General features: G+C 37.7%; 2 protein-coding genes across 6 annotated transcripts in view; one reads left to right on the plus strand and one right to left on the minus strand.

Annotated features, from left to right (window-relative positions):
- The window catches only part of CROT (carnitine O-octanoyltransferase), a 56,457-nt gene extending 48,442 nt beyond the window's left edge, over positions 1-8,015 (plus strand). For 4 of the 5 annotated variants that reach the window (XM_087446538.1, XM_004431303.3, XM_087446582.1 and 1 more), the window contains 5 exons: positions 592-715; positions 1,585-1,663; positions 1,754-1,847; positions 1,973-2,092; positions 6,534-8,015. In XM_087446538.1, coding sequence (XP_087302664.1) covers positions 592-715; positions 1,585-1,663; positions 1,754-1,847; positions 1,973-2,092; positions 6,534-6,654 — 538 coding nt within the window. In that variant the 3' untranslated portion in view covers positions 6,655-8,015. The remainder of the gene's footprint in view (positions 1-591; positions 716-1,584; positions 1,664-1,753; positions 1,848-1,972; positions 2,093-6,533) is intronic. The other variant, XM_087446781.1, reaches the window with a different exon arrangement.
- Positions 8,016-8,913: 898 nt separating this feature from the next.
- LOC101390666 (phosphatidylcholine translocator ABCB4) overlaps positions 8,914-22,252 on the minus strand; it is a 66,506-nt gene continuing 53,167 nt past the window's right edge. Inside the window, exons 21-27 of the mRNA XM_004431305.2 lie at positions 20,682-20,782; positions 19,047-19,187; positions 16,328-16,484; positions 15,165-15,362; positions 13,439-13,645; positions 10,376-10,522; positions 8,914-9,764 (exon numbers count right to left, since the gene is read on the minus strand). Coding sequence (XP_004431362.1) covers positions 9,558-9,764; positions 10,376-10,522; positions 13,439-13,645; positions 15,165-15,362; positions 16,328-16,484; positions 19,047-19,187; positions 20,682-20,782 — 1,158 coding nt within the window. The 3' untranslated portion in view covers positions 8,914-9,557. The remainder of the gene's footprint in view (positions 9,765-10,375; positions 10,523-13,438; positions 13,646-15,164; positions 15,363-16,327; positions 16,485-19,046; positions 19,188-20,681; positions 20,783-22,252) is intronic.

A 22,252-nucleotide genomic window follows, 5' to 3' on the forward strand; every position in this document is an offset into this window, starting at 1 on the left:
AGGAAGATCAGCCCTGAGCTAACATCCATGCCAATCCTCCTTTTTTTGCTGAGGAAGACTGGCCCTGGGCTAACATCTGTGCCTATCTTCCTCCACTTTATATGGGACGCTGCCACAGCATGGCCTGACAAGTGGTGCATCGGTGTGCGCCCGGGATCCAAACCCAGGCCACCAGCAGTGGAGGGCGTGCACTTAACCGCTATGCCCTGGGGCCGGCCCCTGTCATATTCTTTTCTTTAGAACCAAGTCGCTAAGTCTGTCCCACACTCAATGTGAGGGGTTATACCAGGGCATAAATAGCAGGAGGCAGGGATGACTGGGGGCATCTCAGAGGCCACCTACCACAGACTCCTGTGTAAATAACCTGACAGCAGCCAAGCCTGTGAAAGATTCCATATTATACGAGGCTCTGTATACCAGAGTATTTTTTGTTCTTTGATATTGAAAATAGCCTCTTTGTTATTGAAAGTCTCAACTTTGGTCTATATTGTAGAACTTAGTCTCTGACCAAAGCCAGCTTTATTAGGTAAACTCTTCTTTGTAATAACATCAGAGCATTTTCATTCTCTTATTTTCATTTTTTGCTTGTAGCCCTGGTTGCTGCTATGAAACAGCTATGACAAGATATTTTTATCATGGCCGTACAGAGACTGTGCGTTCATGTACCGTAGAAGCAGTCAGGTGGTGCCAATCCATGCAGGATCCTTCTACCAGTGTGAGTATTTGAAATGAAAAGATTCACAGAATTTGTTTAATTGTTCTAAAGGAAGCTTGGCGCTTGAATAACTAACTTCTTTACCTCAGTTCCCCTGGATCAGTAAAATACTTTCAGACATTTTTTCCTGAAGCTTTCAAAACATTTGCTCAGTTGCCAGTGAAGTATATACTTGGAAAGAATAAGAAATAGGGAAGACCTGGGACGAAGCCCATTTGTGTCATTTCCTAAGCAAAATATCCTCAGTACCTTGAGTATTTCACTACTGTTGATCGACTTTTAGAGTAACACCAGTAAAATACAGGCTCCCAAAGTGCAGTCAAAAGGAAGCTTTTCTTGATGTGTTTGAACGTTTTTGAAATCACGGATTTTTGTTTTCATGTATTAGAACCAGAAAAATTTTATATGTTTTGTTTTACTTTTTTGAAGCATTTAGACAACAGGGTAGTTCCTTCCCACTGCTATTTTGGTATTGCATATGTTTCTTTAGTTTTGCTAGCCATAGTTATGTATATGTTAATTTATTTTAATTTCAAGGAACTGCTTGATTACCATTTTTGTACAACTATGCTTTAGTTTTGAAATCCTAGTTGCTTCTCTCTATATACTTGTTAATATCACTTCCATGCTGCCAAGAAGTTCCTATTTTCCTGTTCTGGGAAAGAAATAATCAAGATGCAGGACATATAGGAAGGAAAAGGCAATACTAGAAGTAAGGAAAAGACGCAGAAGCATGTGTCTCAAGGTCTTCTTAGAAATCTTCTTTTCTCTCCCAAATTACCCAAATCCTAATTACATTGAGCTGAAGTCTTTTTTTGTTTGGTTTCTGTACAGTTTGTTATTAAAATGTCTCTTGATTTTTAACACAGCGTCTTGAGCAGCAGCAAAAGATGTTACAAGCTTTTGCAAAGCATGATAAAATGATGAAAGACTGTTCAATTGGAAAAGGTACTTATATTAGAATTATTCTAACTTTTTAAAAAAATTCTCATATGTTGAAAAATTTTTTCTAACTTCAGATTTGGGGTTTCATTGTAGGATTTGACCGTCATCTTTTAGGGCTTTCACTCATAGCAAAAGAGGAAGGTCTCCCTGTTCCAGAACTCTTTACGGACCCACTTTTCTCCAAAAGGTGATATAATAGACTGTTTTATAACTTCATCAAGCAGTTTCTTTTTTTCTGAATGTTAAAAGCTCTTCAAAAGCAATATAAGCTTCTGTAAGCCTAGTAAAATATTCTTTCTTTATGGCACACAGTGGAGGAGGTGGAAACTTTGTCCTCTCAACAAGTCTGGTTGGTTATTTAAGAGTCCAGGGAGTGGTGGTTCCCATGGTACACGATGGCTATGGATTTTTCTACCACATCAGAGATGACAGGTGAAGCTGTTCTTGTTATTCTTACTGTGCTATAGAGTAAGAAAGCTATCACTTGTTGTTTGAATGTCTTTCCTCTGCTGTGATTCTGATTGTGTCATCTTCACTTGCTGCATAGTTAATTATTTTTACCACTTAGGCATTTAATGTGTATTTATGTTTCTCTGTCCTGCTTTTGAGACACTTGTCATATTATTCCTTTAGCCGTTTTGTGTAGAACACTGTTTAAGTTTGACTTGGTGATCGTCATCATCATCCTCAAAAATCAGTATACATATTAACATATTTGTTCCACCCAAGGTATTTTATGGTAAGTTCAGATAAAATTTGACTGCCTTGTAAATATGTGGTGTTTCACATAGTCATAGACAATACTAATAAGACTAAGATAAGAGACTAGGTAAATTAATTTATATTCAAAAAAAGAATGTTTTACCAATTCAGATGCATTTCATTTGGGTTGTATCAAGTTCGACTTATGTTTGTGGAAAGAGGGAGAAAGGAAATATTAAAACCTGGTAGGAAAAAGAGAGGTGGAGAACAAGGTAATATGGAATTGATAGAAAGGCTTAGAAGGTCCTCATTCACAGTCGGGCAGTCTCTTTATAGCGGTCTTTCAAAGCATGGGAGGCTTTATAAAAAAATGACATGGCCACATTTAGCACTATGTGAATAAGAAGAGGGCAGGATTGGAGGCACTTCTGATGGAATGGGAAAAATTTGAATGATAATATGTATGGCATATTTCAGTTTCTAATACATTTTTTTTTTTTTTGTGAGGAAGATCAGCCCTGAGCTAACATCCATGCTAATCCTCCTCTTTTTTTTTTTGGTGAGGAAGACTGGCTCTGAGCTAACATCTATTGCCAATCCTCCTCCTTTTTTTTTCCCCAAAGCCCCAGTAGATAGTTGTATGTCATAGTTGCACTCTTATACATTTTTTAATACTTTTCCTTTTTTAAAGAGTTTACACTCAGTGTTATTTTTTCAAAATTTTATCATCTGCCTCCATGTCAAGTGTGATTTGTGCATAGTCTGTTAGTGGTGCTTGTATTTGTTGGCGTCTAAGTCCTTACATTATGTATTCCCATAGTATTCAGTTTGTGTACATTAATTTACAAATTAAAGGTTGAATGACAAAGGTTAAACACAGATCTTATCATCTTTTTTCATAATAAAGGGTCAGAGGTCTAAAATCATCAGACACAGAGAATAAGTAAGCATTCTAACATATCCCCCGACAAGTAGTGGATCCTGTATTGTGTGCAGTAATAAGAGTTCAGGCCAGATATACCTGAGCTCACTGACTTAAGAAAAATATATTTTTAATGATCCTGGGGCAGAACGTCCATTCACTCATTCAGAAAATATTTAGTGAGAACTTGTAGTGTGCCGGGTACTATTTTAGGTGCTAAGGACACAAGACAGACAAGATCCACCATCTGATAGACTTTATTTTCTGTTTGGGAAAGAGAGACAAAAGCCAACAAATAAGCAAGATAACTTCAAATAGTGATGGATGCTGTGAAGGAAATAAACAAGTTGATGTGGTAATAGAGACAACTGGTGGGGAGATGGAGCATGGCTTTATAAAGTGTGGTCAAGGAAGGTCTCTGAGGAGTGACAACTAAGCTGAGATGTTAAGGATGAGAAGGAATTACTCGCGTGAATAGCCAAGAAAACAGCTCTCCAGAATCTGATCACTGCTTACTATTCCCAGTGCTACCACCCAAGCTGAGCCACTATCTTCTCCCACTTAGGTTATTGCAACAGGTTCCTGTGTCGTCTTCTTGCTTCCACCATTCCTGCCCTGCAGACCATTCTCTGCACAGCAGCCCTGATAGTCCTTTTAAAAATGTAACTCAAGGGGCTGGCCTGGTGGCACAAACGGTTAAGTGCGCACGCTCTGCTGCAGCGGCCCGGGGTTCGCCGGTTCAGATCCCGCGTGCACACTGACGCACGCTTGTCAGGCCATGCTGTGGCGGCGTCCCATATAAAGTAGAGGAAGATGGGCACGGATGTTAGCCCAGGGCCAGTCTTCCTCAGCAAAAAGAGGAGGATTGGCAGATGTTAGCTCAGGGCCGATCTTCCTCACAAAAAAAAAAAAATGTAACTCAAGTCATTTCATTCTTGTACTCAGAATCCTCTGAGGGCTTCTCATTTCACTCACAGTAAAATCCAAAGTCCTTCCGTGAGACTGTACATGTCCTAGCTTTCAGTTACCTCTCTGACCTTATCTTCTACAACTCTCCTACTGTTTCACTCTACTGCAGCCACACTGTCCTTCTTGTACCTTAAACATACCAAGCAAGGTCCCTCCTCATGGCATTCATAGTTATGATTTCCTCTGCCTAGTACTTTCTTCCTCGAAATATATGCAAGAATCACTCCCTTACTTCATACAGATATTTGTTAAAAATTTGCTCTTACCTGAGAGGCCTTCCCTGATCATCTAAAATAGCACTTCTCCCCTTTCCCACACACACCTGCTGCATTTTCTTTATAACACTTATATCTACCCAGTATGTATGTACATTTATTTGTCTGTTATCTGTCTTCCCTTCCTAGAATATAAGCCCGCAAGTACAAGGTTTTTGATTTGTTTGTTGAATCCCCAGGTCTGTAACAATGCCTCATAAATATGTTGCACAGTGACTTTGTTGTTGAACAGGTCCTGGGATAGAAAAAACCTTGGCATTTATAAGGAATGGAAAGAGGCAGTATGGCTATAAATTAGCAATTGAGTGGCAGGGTGGTGGAAGAAGAAGTTGAAGAGAGGTAGACAGGAGCTAAATCTTGAAGGGCAGTGTTCTCAACCCAGAGCGCACATTAGAATCACCTGGAGAGCTTTAAAAATGATACTCCTGAGGACACAGATTTGGTTGGGGTGTTCAGTTGATGTAGGGCCTTGTAACATGGTAAGGAGTTTGGATTTTCTCCTAAGAATAATGGGAAGCATTTCACCAGTTTTAAGCATGAGAGTTACATGTTTTATTTACATGTAAAGAGGACTATTGGCTGCTATATGGAATATAAATTAGGTGGACAGTAATATGGGCAAGAATGAGATGAGGGAAATCAGTCAGGAAGCATGAATAAGTTGAACAAAACAGTTGTTCATGAAGGTGAAGAAAAGTGGAGGGATTTGAGATATATTTTGGAGGTAAAACCAGTAGGACTTACTGATTGAGGGATTGCTAATTTGGATGGAGGCATTTACTGGGATGGAGAAAATTAGGGGAGAAATGGGTTTGGGGGCAGAATGAAGAATTTTGTTTTGTACATATTGACTTGGAGATTTCTGCTAATTCAAGGATTTATGATGTTTCTATTTATATATGAGAGGATATGTCAGTAGGCAGTTGAATATATGAGTATTGAGCTCAGAAAAGAGGTCAGGACTAGAGGTATACATTTATGAGTCATTACTATGAACACACCCAAAACAGTTTTCAAATGAAATACATAGAAATTATCTGGAAGGGATTTTTTCATTCACTGTTAAACTTGAGAATTGTATGACTGAAAGAAAATTGGTTTATTTTATTTTTGAAATAGCATTTTAAATGTACTACATGCTCATTATAAAAAACTTGTAAAATAAGGAAAAATATAAGAACAAAGTTATCTACATTTCCATTTTAAGACACAAGAGTGTTATGTTTCTAATCTATAATGTATATAGATTCTGTGTGTGTAAAATTTTTATAAATTTAGATCATATTGTAAATAATTTAGTGTCTTTTTTGTGAATTTAATTCTCACAATATTATTTCAAGCAATTCCCAATGCCATTAAATATGCTTTGAGATATTTTGATGGTTGAATACTGTCTAGTCTTAGATATTTCCGTAATTTATCTAACCACTTCCCTACTATTTCCGGTTTTTCATCATTACAAATAACATATAATATTATAATATATCCTTCCTCATTTTATCACATCATTTCCAACTCTAGGCTATAAAACATTCTTTACCAATTTTATAGGCAAAAATAACATTTGAATTCTTTCTTTACTTATGAAGCAAAACATTTTTTTGTTTATTGATATCTTTGTACATTCTTTTGTGAATTGTGCATGTAGGAAAGGTTATTTCTTTTTATAATTTAGAAAGATAACTGAATTTTTAAAAATTTTAATACTTAAATAGGAATTGTTAATCTTTGCAGAGAAATATATTTAGATGTCACTAAATATTTGAGAATTATTTGCACAGTGTCACTGGAAAATGACTAGTGATCATTAATCATGTTGTATAAACATGGCTTTATCTTCAATTGTGTCAGGTGACATTTACCTAATGTCATCAAGAATTCATATTTCATCTATGACTAGCCAGTTGGAATAAAGGTCAGAGCTGTATCCACCATTACCATTTGGGGCTTTTTTGTGTTGTGATTTTTGCATAGTATTTAATCATTTATTATTTGTGCTTCGCAGGTTTGTTGTGGCCTGTTCAGCTTGGAAATCATGTCCAGAGACTGATGCAGAAAAGCTAATACAGCAGGTTTTTCATGCTTTCCATGATATGATTCAGCTGGTGAACACTGCTCATCTTTAGAGACTAATCATTTATTAAGCACTTACCAAAGTGTATTATTAAACTGGGTGCTGGGAGTGGGTTGTACGGTGAGATAACGAAGAAATGTTGACTTGAAGGAAACTTGTTAAATGAAGAAATTAGTAGAATCATGCTCTCTAAATTTATTCTGACATGGAAAGTAGAAATATTTTTAAGCTTCCTCTGATGCAACAGCAATGAAAATTATGATATAGTGAATATAGAACTATGCAATATTTAAGATAAGTCTCAACAGTGCAAATCTACAAATTTTAACAATGCAAGTCTTACTCTAACTTTTAAATATTTTCTTTGGTACATGTATAGTTTATAAATCCTCTCTCTGAACATCATTGTAGAGTCTTCTAAGCACTTTAACATTTTCTAGTTGCCAAAGGGTATGAAATACATGATTGGATGCTAATTTCTCTGAAATCAATGCCTTCCATATTCACCACAGGGATATAAGCCTACTACATTTGATGGGAAAGACCACTACAATTTAATGATGATCTAAAAAAAATAGTTTCTGTTGGACAGACAGAAGCATTAGATTGTAGGAGGGAGGTTTACATCCTCTGACACAAAAAAACCTAACAAAATTCATTATAGTATATTGTTGTAATTAGTTTTGTGAATATAAAATGAAAGCACTTATATTTAAAATTAGTTGAGTTAGTGACTTTAAAAGGATTAAATGCTGAATCAGAGTCTCAGGATTTTACAGTTTTTTTCCTCTTCTCTATTCAGTTTTGTAGTTTCTGTCTCTGAAAATAAAACTCTCAATCATATAGCTGCTTGTTTTGCGTTTGAATAAGCGATTCCTTCCGGTTTGACCTTATACTTTCTGATCTCAGTTATGTATTATTGTGTAATAAATCACCCAAAACTTACTGTCTTACAATTGATAATTTCTCCAGATTGTGTGAGTTGATTGTGCCCAGACGAATGGTTCTTCTGCTGGTCTTGCCTGAGTTATTTTATGCAGCTGCAATCACCAGGCTGCTGGACTGAGGCTGCACAGTCTAAGATGGCCTCACCCACTGTCTGGGGACTTGGTGGGAGACTCTCTCTCCATGTGGTCTTTGAGCGTTCAGTATTCTAGCCTGGACTTCCATACTTGGCAGGGGGAGTGTTCCAAGAAGGAAAGGTAGAAGTTGCAAGGTCTGTTGTGACCTATGCTCTGAAGTCACATGATGTCACTTCTTTTGCATTTTATGGATTAAAACAAGTTACAAGAACAGTCCATGTTCAAGGAGAGGGGGGAAAGTCTCATTTTTTAATAAGAGGAACAGCAAAGTCATTTTGTAAATGTAAATGAGCAGGTACAAAAGGGCATGATATATTGGGGCCATTTTTGTAGCAATCTACTATGTAAAGATTATAGTATATTTAGTGTATTGGTTGTATATATCCCTTTTTTCTTTACATTCTCATGTTCTAAATTTGATAAGACTGGTTTATTATCATTATTATTTCTTTGAAAACATTCAGAGTTGGCTTCTATGGCATTTGATAGATCCTTAACAGTTACTATAGAACAGGAAGATGAACTCTGAACTATGGGCCCTTTTCCTCACTTGTACAATTTTGTAGACTAGATTGCCAGGGCATTCAGAATTGGTTGGTTGGTTTTAAATAATGTCTGAAGATTTGGATACTTTAAAAACTGATCACCTGCAAAGAAATCTCTTCCCATTCATGCTTTAACACGTTTCTCTAACCTGCCTGAGGTTGAAAAATCACCTGGAATGCTTTTTACAAAGATATTCCTGGGCCTCAACCAAGATGTACTGAGACTTTCCAGGTGAGATGTCCCATGAGCCATATCAGGCAGGCTTTGGAATGATTAAACAGGAGTAGGTTGAATTCTCTTAACTTTGAGTCACTGGGGTCATGTGCCCCTTGCCCTACTCTTTTCTTGGTTAATCTGAAATTCAGTCCGCTGATACACATGGTCACATTCGAAAAATTTTTTGGTAATGTTTGGTTTAGTACAGACAGAAGAAGTTGGTTTGGATAGTTTACAGACCTAAACAACCTGGCACAGCAATGAGAATTGATATTGCTGCAGTAAATTCTCGAGAAAACAAATAATAGAAAATTATGGGAAAACCATTTCAGTGTGGTTAGCTTCCAAGGGTTGCCTAGAATATTTCTTTTTGTTCTCTAAACATACTTCCTTCTTGTTGGAGAAGTGGATTAATATTCTGGGAAAATTAGAATTATTGGTAAAAAGTAATACAGTTGCTATGAAAACTCAGCATTTTATTGTTGATATTTCCAATATTTCAGATTGCACGAAGAGATAATATGTACAACTTTTATTAATGAGTTTTAAACATTTTTAAAAAGTAATACTTAACGATATGCTTCTTTGTTGCTTTATGGAATATGTGCCTTCATAGCTTATCTAAGGACAATTTCATTTTCTTTTGGACTTTAATGATAAAGCTGGGAATATATTCATTTTAAAATACTTCAATTCCCCAATAGAATAATTTGGAAACTTACCAAGGGAAAGAATTTGAACAATTTATTTTTCCTTTGTTCTTGGAAAAATTTTCCCAAACCATCCTGTTATCTACACAACTATTCAGGACCATAAGAATTTTCCCTATATCTGTGACTTCTACTAATTCTACTGCTTAAATACCTGAACTTGGTTCCTTCTCTGTTTCTAACTCAGGAAGAGCTAGGCTGTTTTCATTCTTCATCAAGACAGGTGTCACTTGTAACTCCTAAACGTCAAATGCTATAATATCAAATCCCAAATTGGATGCTCTAAATTGATCTGGAATAAGATATACCTATATTTATGATAACTTAGAAACTTGTTTTACAAGTCAGGAAAAGTTGTAGAATGATTTGAATTTATTTTTAAGATATACTACAACAAGAGTTCATAAGTTCTGTGTCCCAGCCTGAACGCTGACCATGGTAAAATAGACACCTTTCTGCACCAGCAGCTGTTGGTGTGTGCCGTGCTCCTTGACTCTGCCATTCTGAATCACCACAATTAAGTCTGCGTTCTGGATGGTGGACAGGCGGTGAGCAATCACAATGCAGGTGCGGCCTTCTCTGGCTTTGTCTAGGGCTTCTTGGACTATCTATTGTTAAATCAGAACAGAAGCCTTATCTTACAAATTGTATAAATAAGTTTTAACATTAAAGGAAATTTAATGATTTTACTATCCAAGAAAAAAATTTACCTTTCATTTCTTTTCTCATCTCTTTGAAGCTCTGGCTCTATGCATGTATTTACATAATCAACATTACATATACTTATGTTCTTTTTAATTATAATAAAAATGGATTCTCACACTGTAAATAATCTTTACAAGTATTTAAAATCTCTAGTCACAGTATGATATTTTACAAGTATTTAAATTTTCTAACTAGTCACAATATGATATTTTAACTAGTTCCCTTTTATTGTTTTATTTTTCAGTTTTTCCATTAGAGTTAATGTGCTGAAAATGTGATTTATGCAGCTTTTTATTTTGAATGCTTTACTTTTTTTGTGTCTATAAAAGTAATATGTGGTCGTTTTAGAAAATCTGGAAAATAATGAAAGGAATAAAATATTCTACCTCAAAATAACCACTGTCTAAATTTCTGTTAACTTGTTTTTCTGTGTTGACATTTTTTTTTTCATGGTTGACAGCACAAAAGACTTCTGTTTTACAGATTAAATGGGACGTGAGTTGGGAGGCCACACCTTTTCACTTTCAGTATCCAGAGCTGAGGTAGCTTCATCCAACAGTAGGATTTGAGGCTGTCTGATGAGGGCTCGGGCAATAGCAATCCTCTGTTTTTGACCTCCTGAAAGCTGAGTCCCCTTATCGCCCACTCTTGTTTCATATTTCTGCAAAGTAGCCATTAATAAAGTTTTTAACCCAGAAAAATTACAAATGGTATATTGAGAAACTTTTACTTCTAAATATTTGACAGTTCTACTTATAAGGAAAAAACACTTAGAATCAATAAAGTTTCTATAACAACCATGTAGTTGTCCATTTAATGTTATTTCCATTTAACAGAATGTTCATTTTCAAAATCAAACTAGAAAACTAGTGACTTTAGTTCTTAATGGTATTCTGCAACAAATTCTCAAATTCCTACCATTATCATAATGTCAATTGGTCTCATGTCACTGGAGTCCTAAAAAGGTTAAATGTTAATGTTTTCAAGGTTTTTAAATAATTTTTAATTTGAAATATTCATAGGACCCACATGGAGCCTAGTTTATTCTCTTTTAAACTCATTCATTCACTTAAATATTTACTGAGTACCTGTTATGCCAAGAACTATGGGAAGCATAAAAATAAACTTGGCTTCGTTCCTACCCTGAAGGAATTTATAATCTAACGAGAAAAAAACACATAGCACTCAATATAAGGTCAAGTAAGTACCAAATGAGTAGTATACACAACATGCTAAGAAAGATCAGAAGAGGGAAATAGAAGTTGTGCAGATAATGAGGGAGAAGGAGAAGAAAGGGGAGATAAATGAAGGAAAGATACCTTTGCAGAGAAGTTGGGAAACTGGATATTGAGAGAAGATTCTAAGCCAAAAATGCATAGAATGAATAAAAGTACAAATTCAGTTGGTTCAGTTTGCAGTGAACTGAATTCAATGTACATCATGTGAATTAATATCCTAAAGTCCAACGTCAGTCGAATTAAAAGCTGAAGCTTTACACTTTTTCTACTCACAGTCAAATCCAATACTTGTTTGAAGACAATGACTATGTGTTAAGGGTTGGTAAGGCTAACCAACATGGAGGGTTTTAAGTTTTATTTGTGAGTGAGTGTGATTTCTAATTATAGCTGAATATAACAGTAAAAATAATTAAGCTCTACTTCACTTTAATCCAGTGGAACCTCAGATGAAAATGAGTGCCACAAGATGAATGATTCCCATCAGTATTAGGGATCTCAAGTCATCTTTCCAGGACTACTTGTGTTTACCAGTCACTGAAGAAAATTGTTTCACTAAACTCTCACCTTAGATATTTTTCAAGTCCATCCTGACTTCACTGCACTTTGGCTACAGTCATAGCAGTTATAATGAGGTAATAGGGAGTGCTGGGGACCATGGAAACTGGAGAGTACATGTCTTCTCCAAAGGAGTAAAAACGAAACATTAAAGAAAACCTTATACCAAAATTAACTCAAAATGGAGCACAGACTTATATGTAAAATGTAAAACCATAAAACTTTTAGGAAAAAAACAATGGGGAAAATCTTCAGGATATAGGGCTAAATAAACAGTTCTTAGACTTGACACCAAAAGCACAATCTGTAGAAGGAAAATTGATGAATTGGACCTCATCAAAATTCTTTGGCTCTGCAAAAGACCCTGTTAAAAGGATGAAAAAACAAGCTACAAACTGGGAGGAAATATTTGCAAACTACATATCTGACAAAGGACTAATAACTAGGATATATAAAAGTCTGTCAAAACTCAACATTAAAAAAAATCCAATTAGAAAATGGGCAAAATGAAGAGACATTTCACTGAAGAGGAAATATAGACGGCAGATAAGTATATAAAAAGATGCTCAACATCATTTGCCATTAGGAAATGCAAATTAAAACCACAATGAGATACTACTACACACCTATCAGAATGGTAAAAAATAGTGACAACAGCAAATGCTGGCAAAGATTCAGAGAAACTAGCACTCATACTTGCTGGTGTGAATATAACATGGCACAGTCACTCTGGAAAACCATTTAGTTTTTAATTTCTTATAAAATTAAACATGCAATTACCACACAGCCCATCAACTGCACTCCTGGTGTTTATGCCACAGAAACAAAAACTTAGGTTCACACTAAAAACTGTATGCAAATATTTATAGCAGCTTTATTCTTAAAAGCCTCACACTAGAAACAACCTAGATATGCTTCAACAGATGAATGGTTAAACAAACTGTGGTACATCCATACTGTGGAATACTACTCAACGATAACAAGAAATGAATTACAGATACACTCAACAACTTCAGGGAATTATGCTGAGTAAAAAAAGCTAATCTCAAAAGGTTATATAGTGTATGTATGTCTATATAATGTTCTTAAAGTAGAAAATTACAGAAATGGAGAAGAGTCAGTAGTTGCCAGAGGTTGGGGGGCATGAGGGCGGGAAGGAGGGGTGTGTGGTTATAAAGGGGCAACATGATGGATCTTTGTGGTGATGGAAATGATCTGTATCTTGACTGTGGTAGTGGATACATGAGTCTACACATGCAATAAAACTATAGAACTAAATACACGCAAATGCATACAAGTAAAACTGGGGAAGTCTAAGATCAGTGGACTGTCTCAATGTCAATATCATGGTTGTGACACTCTATTATGGTTTTGCAAGATGTTATCAGAGGAAATGACAACTTACAACTTCATTTGAACCTATAATTATCTCAAAATAAAATGTTTATTTAAAAAAGAAAGTACCATAAGGGCTAAACCAAACACAGCTGCCATGTGAATGCAGCCTGCAACCACCAGTTTGCAACCTGAAATACAGTGCTTTGACTTAATATCACCTCATTTGCTTCTCACTACATTTGTATGAGGTAGACATGACTACTAATATTCCTATTTACCAATAAGGAAACTTGGTATCACGCAGTTCAGTGTCTTGCCAAGGTCACAGTGACTAAATAGAAAAATTCTGTACGAGACTTTGTTGGAGTATAAATTTGGGAACTATTTTGGGAAGGAAAACTGTAGTTGATTCTGATTTCATCCTAAGAAGTTACCAGTTAACTTACCTGGGGTAAGGTCTCGATGAAAGGATGTATGTTGGCTGCTTTGGCTGCACTTATAATTTCATCCTGTGATACAACCCGGCTGTTGTCTCCGTAGGCAATATTCTCAGCAATGCTGCAGTCAAACAGGATGGGCTCCTGGGACACAATTCCAAGTTGAGCTCTGAGCCACTGGACATTGAGTTTCTTTGCTTCTTGACCATCTAGGAGCTGAAAACCAAAGTCCAGAAACCATAAGAAGGGCTTAAGAAGAAAAAAACTAAATAGTAAGTTACAGATTAACCACTCAGAGGATTGTTGCATGTGGGCATCAGCAGTTTGTGAAATACTAATCCTCACAGCACTTACATAGTTGGAGGCCAACAGAGCCAACAAAATGATTTTGATGGTGATTAGGCCATCCCTATCTTTGTCTAACTGGCAAAATGGTAGCATGTTTGACCCTGTCTTTCCCCATTGCTCTCTTGGTCCCTATCTGCTCTTCCCCAGGCAAGTATATCATCCTCTGCCTTTAAGAGGTCTGCAATTAGGCGTCCTACTCATCTCTGCCGTCTCCTGAATAACTCCAACTTTTCAACTTGACTTTGTCCCCCTCCTCCAGGCATACCAGAAAAAACAGCAGAGTAGTAGCATGCCCCAGATCTGAAAGTTGGTTACCTCCTGTCCTACCTCTACCTCTCTTTCCCCTGAGAACCACCAGCCTTCCACTTCTCCCATTTCTCTTTTTCACAGCGCTAACGACAAGAATTCAATGGAAAGTGAACAAGCTGAAAGGGCAGTGTGTTTAGGAGAATGATTTTGTTGGTGGTGGTTTTGATTATTTTTTATTTGCTATAAGCAGGAGGCATGATGCTTCTAGAGGAGCCTTGTGATGCAGTGACTAAGAATGCAGCTTCCTGCAAGGTAAAGGTCACAGGTGAAAGAACAGAGACAAGTCCAACTAATTGTGACCTCTCAATAAAGAAAGAAATTCCCACCTTAGTATTAGCACAGCACACCTATAGAGGGTTGGTAAGCTGGTTTGCCTGTATTCATATCTGCAGAGTAATTGTAATAGTAGAAGCATAAGATTTCCCAAAAAGAAACAACTAAACAAGGTTTAACACTGTGGTGACGGTCCATATGGGAGTGGGCTCCCAAGGGCTAGGTTACTGGGCGCCATTCCAAGGTAATGGGAGATGTCGGCATTATCAGTAAGAGCCACGTCTTCCCTCATGGAAGAGAGCCAGGGGCTAGATACCAGAAAGTCAATGACGAAAGCCAAATATGAAAAGGGCTGGAAGTCAGGATCAAATTGAAAGTCAGACAACCTAGAGTTCAGAGTTAGAGAGATAAGGCAAAGCAGAAGGTGAGGAGGGAATAAGCAGGCACTAGCCTGTCCTAGGAGTCTGCTCAGAGTTCAGGCAGGAGTTTGCGGCTTACCTTTACAAACCAGGAAGTGAGTGTTTACTTAGGAGGATCAGTCTGGCTCAAAAGGCTCACGGCAGGGTGGAGGTCAACTTCATATTCAGTATTTTCTGAATTACAATGAAGTCCAGATGTTCCACCCTATTGTCCTCAGACATTTGTCTGACTGTGGGTGCCAGTTTGGGGTTTATAGAATGTGGTCATTGTATCAAATAAGATTATAGGTCTTTACTTGTCCAGTTTTTTCCATTATGGAAATATTAGTTTGGCCACTTAAAATATAGTCTTAAATCAGATTACTAATTTAAGAAAGTGTGCTCACCACTGTTCCGGCCATGGGGTTGTAGAACCGCTCAAGGAGCTGGACCACCGTGCTCTTCCCACAGCCGCTGCTGCCGACCAGGGCGAGTGTCTGGCCTTTCTTCACCTCGAGACTCAGCCCCTGAAGCACAGGCACGTTTGGCCGGGTGGGATAGTTGAACACGACTTCATTAAAGGTCACATTTCCTTCAAATTTATCCTAAAGAAAAAATTTTTTTTAATGTTGCTATTACGGATTGGTCTGATAATTATTGGAATAAAAAGTATTATTTCAAGGAGACTTTACCAAAGACTGTAGTAGAGAAACATAAAATTCATATTCAGTACAGTGCTGGCACCAGTAACTATTGATAGCAAGTTGTTATTTAAAATGAAGATGGGAGATGGGGGTACAGGTTACATTAGATAGAGTCATATTACAGAGAGTTATCTAAACTCACTTTCTGGTTCATTTAAGACAAATATTCAGCTTTCCCAACTGATGATCCTGAGGCTGGAGCCAAGCCAGTGGCCAAAGGCTCAAAGCCTCGGGAATTCAGCAGCAGTTTCTATCTGTAATCTCAGTGGGCAGCAGCCTCTTTATCTTGCTCTTTTTATCTCACTCACTGGGCACAGCAATTTTCTCAGAACAGAAAATACCTATTAAAATCCTGGCAAGATTGTCTAAGTCCTCATCTCTTTACCCACACTGCTTCTCATGCATTAAAATGTGCAGCAGCTTGCGTCATGCAAAGAACACTCAGATCTAAGTTTGAGTTAACTATGGAGATCGTGTAGGATCCTTACTGTGATTAAAGCAGCCTTCTTACCAACTGTAACTTAGTTATTACAAAATGTGATTAGAGCCAATTGTATTTACATACAGAATTATATGCATATACCTTCATACAGAAATGACTAACATTTTTCATGGAAGTTACCGAGCTCCAGTATATCTGGACTCTTTTTTTTTTTTATGCTAAACTTCAGAATTCTTAAAATCCTCTAAGAAATTTTAAAATTCCAAGAAAGCTGGCCAAATATCAGCCCTGTAAATATCACAAAGTAGGGTAAATAAACGTCAGTGTAATCACTATAAATGTTTATCCTGCAGTTACAATCTAGCAGACCGCAAACCTTTAGGAACAAATTAACCAAGCACTCATCAGGCAGCAGAGAACTCACAGGCCTCAGGCCTTCTTCACTGTAGCTGTCAATCAAAGGTTGTCTTTCAAACAGCATGAATAAGTGGGCTGCAGACAGCTTGGCTTTAGCATAGTCTGGAGCAAAGGAACTAGCATGTCCTAGAGCCACTGCGCCCAACACAATTGCTGAAAACACCCTAGACAGAGGAATTAAAAAATTAGCTTATATAATTAGCTCCATGATGTTTGAAAGTGCAAACACATACTGCTTACCAGTATTGACCTCTTTACTCCCTTAGTCATCCTCCTCCCACCACCGACCCACATTTCCATGGAATTCCAGGAACAAAAGAAATCTAGAGAGGCAGGATGCACTGCCTGAGGGGTTCCTTTTTCTCTACTGCCTTCTGGCTTCCCTTAGGAGCCCCTAATTTCCTAGAGTTAATGTAACTTTCCAAAGTTCTTCTCTTTCAGGAAGTGGCTTATAACTGAATCTGAGTAATTTTACAAACTAGTTCTACTCTTTTTAGAGTTGAGGGAACTGAAGCACAGAGTGCTTAAAGGGCGTCATCAGTACCAGACAAGGAGTGAGGTTTCCTACTGAATCTATGGCTCTGACTTCCGGTTTGTGGTTTCTTCTACACTCCTGCACAAACAATAATAATCATCACTGTACTCAAACAATTTTTATTAGGGAAAATAAGCCTTTACTACAAATAGCTTTTCTCTTACAATTAAAAGAATTATTGACACTACCCTGAAAAAACAATTGTCCTAAGCTAACGGTCTATTTTCCAATTATATGCTCTTTCAAGAATGGCTATGGATTATAACTTTTAGAAAATGTTAAAGATTCTGAGATCTACATCTCCACAAAGCTATTTACTTCTGGCGCCAGAGCTCCCCAGAGAAAGGGGAAAGTAGGGAAATCTCTAATAATAATGGAGAACTCAAAATTTTCACCTCCCAAATTTCTAGATCTAAGATATTAAAATGCTCTTTAAGTACTTGGGGGCGAGAATGGTGGGTATAGTTTATAGTAAGGTTCTCTCTTAAATACTTGATAAGGTTGGTTACCAAAAAATAAATTTTAAAATAGTAATGAATAACCCACATGTAGCTACCTAGCTTTCCTGTACAGTCTGCAATCTGCTTTAGCACGAAAGATAAAAAAAGCTGTTTTCCAGTTATCCAGCATTTAACTTTTTTTTTTTAATAATTTTATTTATTTATTTTTTTCCCCCAAAGCCCAAGTAGATAGTTGTATGTCATAGTTGCACATTCTTCTAGTTGCTGTATGTGGGACGCGGCCTCAGCATGGCCGGAGAAGCAGTGTGTTGCTGTGCACCCGGGATCCGAACCCGGGCCGCCAGCATCGGAGCACACGCACTTAACCGCTAAGCCATGGGGCCGGCCCAAGAATTTAACATTTTAATAGTAAAAATAAAACAACAAAAAAAGTAGGGCCAGTTTTCTCAGTGATATTTTTCTAGGCAACAAAAGTACTCTTAGTTGTAATTCCCAGAGCTGGATATTTCCATTTGTCCCTCCAAAACCACTTTCTACTCTCTACCCATCTCTATCTTGTGCCATCCTACTCCACGCCTCAGATGCAGACCTTCATGGACTGCATCAAAAGGTTTTTCTGTCCTCTGGCTGCTGATGGGGGTTGGCAATGAAAGGCACTAGCAGAGGACAGGAGGGCTGGAGGAGAGTGAGGCCAGGGTATCTGTTTCATTGGCTTCCTTCTTGTTGGATTACTGTGTTGTCGGTGTCCCTCCACCAAAGGCCACAGAAGGCCCCTACACTGGGTTCTGAAAATCTTTCCCTCCTCTTGCCCTTTAGACTCAGAGTCTTTGCAGTTCCTACCTGGGAACTGCTGAGGTGTTAACAGCTCCCCTGGTACTGCTCACTCCTTTGTAAACAGATCCTTTAGCAAACTCTCCTCAGTTACCCCATTTACAGTACCATTTGTTTCCTGCTGGGATCCTCACTGATACAAAAACTATATACACTGTTTTCATGGTCATTTTAATATTGGATGAAAACAAAAGAACAGCTCTTAAACACCATCACTCTCCTTTTCTTGACCCTGTTCAAAAACACCTTGTTCACTCCTGCTTTAAAATCATCCCACCAGAGCAGAAATATGCCAAGCCATCTTAAAAAGAATGGCTTCCCTTTGGCAAGACTAGACTGCAACCTAATTGAATATATTTAGCATATTTTGAAAAGAGGAATGCATCAATTAGAAAGACCATTGGTTAGCCCTGGAAACCAGGAAAAAAAGGAGAGGCTAAGAGGCAAACGTTGGCAGGGTCTTCCCAGGCCTGGTTAGGGGAGAGAGCCATTACCAGACTTCAGTCAAGCATTCCCATCCCATTGTGAAGGCCATCTTTGGTTGCAGATAAATAGCAAGCTACTTAACCCTCTGTTCTGAGTCCATGGTCACCAGAAACTTTCTAATTATGATTTATTTCCGCCTACATTCTACAAGTGAGAATATTTGCTGTCCTCCTGACTGGAGTTCTATGTATTACTAAAATTCTGGTTTATGATCATTTTCATGAGCTTGGTTAATTTTAGTCCACTTGAATGATTAAACTGTACTTGAAATATTGATGAGAGCAAATTTCTGTGGTAGATTCAACTCTCTGACCTCATCTTAGAAAAAATGAGTTTTTTTCTACTCTAAACTTTGGCATAGACCTATTGAAACCTTATTATAGAATAATCTTAATATCTTTGAAGTTACTTACAGAATAACATCTCTGAAGCGCATATGTCCATTCACAATGAGATAGGCACCAAATCGAAAACAACCGGCATAGGAAAAATACATAAATGCTTGTGAAATACTAAAAGTAATTCCACAGATGTGTGCCTTCCGCACAGAATTCCTGAAAAGCAAATTAGTATATTCATAACCACCTCTTCAGCCTCTCTTAACAGTGTGTTGTGGAAAGAGCATAGCTTCTAAGTCTAGTCGACCTGGGTTTAAATTTTGCCTCCAGTTATATTAGTTTGAGTAAGTAACTTAACCTCTCTATGCATCAGTTTTCTGATCTGTACAACGGGGATAACAAGTGATGCAGAACTGTTTTGAGAACTAAATAAACAATATAAATGTCTAGCACAGTACCAGCTCATAGTGGTTGCTCAAATGATGGTTGCTGTTATCATTATACCATATTATCTGATGACTCAGCTATTCAACCCCTGTGATGCAAACCTGATTGTTGTGTCATTTAAATATCGAGGATGTCAAAGTTAGGACTAAAGTTTGAATTGTCTGAATGTGATTTCTTTAATATTATTATCTTCTGTGACTAGTTATAGTCTCTTATGTCAAAATTCATGTTTGATTCAGAAAAGTCGGGTCACTGGTTACATAGACACACATCAGAAGTTCTTCCCTGAACTAGATCCCACCAGCCCCAATACAATTTGTTTAGCACCATTTCTAATTAGACTTCAAGTGCCATGAGGGAAAATTCAAAGTATTACTGATTTGGATGGTTTAACTTATGTGCTGTTAGCATGGTGTAATAATACTTTACTAAACAATTTACAATGCTATTGAATCTTTACAAACAAATGAGAAATTAGCTGCCGCTTTCTATTCCTTAATTCTTTTAAAGTTCAAAGTAAACCATAAGGTCACAGGTAATGGCACATACATATTTATATGTCAAACATCAAACGGACAGAAAAATGCAGCTGCATGAAGGAGATGGAATAAATCGAGAATTTCAACTATCTCTTTTCAAATTTGTAAGTGTTCAAACTATTGTTCTAGTCTGCACACTTGTAATCCAATTTGTGTTCAATTTTGTTAGTGTTAAAATATATTCATTTATAAATTCAGGCCATGGTTGGAAACAAGTGGAAATAGTGCCGCTAGAAGTTTCTTGAATTGTTTAAGTAAAAACCAGTGAAACAGGCTATGTGTCTCTTTTCAGAGTAAGTTGGATCTGGTCCTCATCCAGAGAATGAGGGAATACGTTGATTAACCAAATAACAAGTCTCATATTTGGTTCAGTCTACACAGTCCAAAGAAAATAAAGGTTTGAGCAATTCCCTAAAAGAATGTTTATCCTGAATCACCCAGATGGGTTGTTGATGTTTCCTACACTGGTGAACAAATACTCGTGCAGTCCTCTGTACCTCTTAGCTCTTGGAGGCCCAATCTACCGTTTTTACAAGAGATGCAAAAAATCCAATCCTGTGGCCCATCAAAAAGCTACTTATTGGCAGAGAGATAATTATCTTGAAACTGTCATCCTTACAGTCATATCATTGTTTGGAGCAGCAGAGTTTTTATTATCTTTTGGGGACAATAACTCAGCCTCAAGAAAGCACTAGGTTCTTAGTGACAATCATATGCTCATTACCTGTAAGCTCCATACAACTTTTCAACATACATTGATTCAAATTTTCTTTCCCGGGTCAAGGACACAACTGTCCTAATATTTTCTATTGCCTCCGTAGCAATCTGTAATGTAGGACAGATCTTGATTAGAAGTGGGGCTTTCAATTCTGAAATGATAAATAACATAAACCTTAGGGCTCTGTCAAAAGAATCCTGAAAGTTATGTTGATGTTGATGGGTTTTAGATTCCTTCAATTTTGAAAGCAAAGGTATAATGTGTTCTTTAAGACCAGCTCTGCGACAAAACTTGCAACCTTAAAGGCACCTCTGGTTGTGCCAAGTATGGTGGGCAAGTCCTCGTATGCCCAGGGAGACTGACCAGCTTAGGGCAAGAATGGTGGCCTGGGCCCCAGAAGCCTGATTCTATTCCCAGCCCTGCCACCAGGCAGTTCCTTGGCTGGCTTTACTCACCCATTTTTTGCTTTGCTTTCTTCACAGGGTAGGTCCTAAAAGAGAGAATCACACTAAGTGATTTCTAAGGGCCCACTGGAAGTGCCAACCATTTCCTCTATGAGCATATCCCTACCTAGAGAAACTGTTCACCCTCAACTGGAAAGAAGATCCCAATTGTAAACAACATGACCCTGCCTTAAATCCCCAATTAAACCAGGGACAGACACCTGACTCGTCTAGGCCAATCAGATTTGGTTTCCTGGACTTGGAGGCAACTGCTTGAACTGGGAGGTCCTGGGGATTCATTCAAAGGCAAAGGTCACCATTGGGGAGCCACACTGGGTATGTGTAGGAAGCTGGTCTGAATATACAGCAAGTGATGAACAGAGCAAATGTGTAGAGAGACTCAGAGACAGTAGAGCTTGTGACACTAAGAGGGAGCTGCTGGTGACTTCCAGTTAACACAAACCATCTGTATTCCCTGGACCTCCCTGTGTCCTTACCTCAAATCCCTTTTTACTCAAACCAGCCAGAGCAGTTTTCTCATTCTTTTTTTTTTTTTTTAAAGATTTTATTTATTCATTTTTTTCCCCCCAAAACCCCAGTAGATAGTTGTATGTCATAGGTTCACATCCTTCTAGTTGCTGTAAGTGGGACTCGGCCTCGGGTTGGACGGAGAAGTGGTGCCTTGGGGCGCGCCCGGGATCCGAACCCAGGCCGCCAGCATCAGAGCGCGCGCACTTAACCGCTAAGCCACGGAGCCGGCCCAGTTTTCTCATTCTTACAGCCAGTTCACTCTTGACTAATGTTATCTGTGACTTCCCTATTTAGTCTAAATCATAGTTCTACAGTTGAGTCATCTAAACCATTGACATAAGGAGCATAAGATTTTATTTTAGGTTTTTGTTTTATCGGCTTTGAGACTTTTACCTCAATTCTCAGCTTCTGTAACCAGACGAAAGCATGAAATTTGATACTTTAGGTTGAATAACCTTATATCTTTACTGTATATGAAAAATCTAACAGCAATAATAACCAGAATAGAGGAATACTTATTAAGCTTTTACCATTTGACAGGTATTAGCTCATTTAACTGACGTGATCTCAGCCTCACAACAACCCTGTGAGGTGAATATTAGT

Source organism: Ceratotherium simum, chromosome 1 (assembly GCF_057802395.1).
Source record: "Ceratotherium simum simum isolate JZ-2026a chromosome 1, ASM5780239v1, whole genome shotgun sequence".
Lineage (NCBI taxonomy): Eukaryota > Metazoa > Chordata > Mammalia > Perissodactyla > Rhinocerotidae > Ceratotherium > Ceratotherium simum.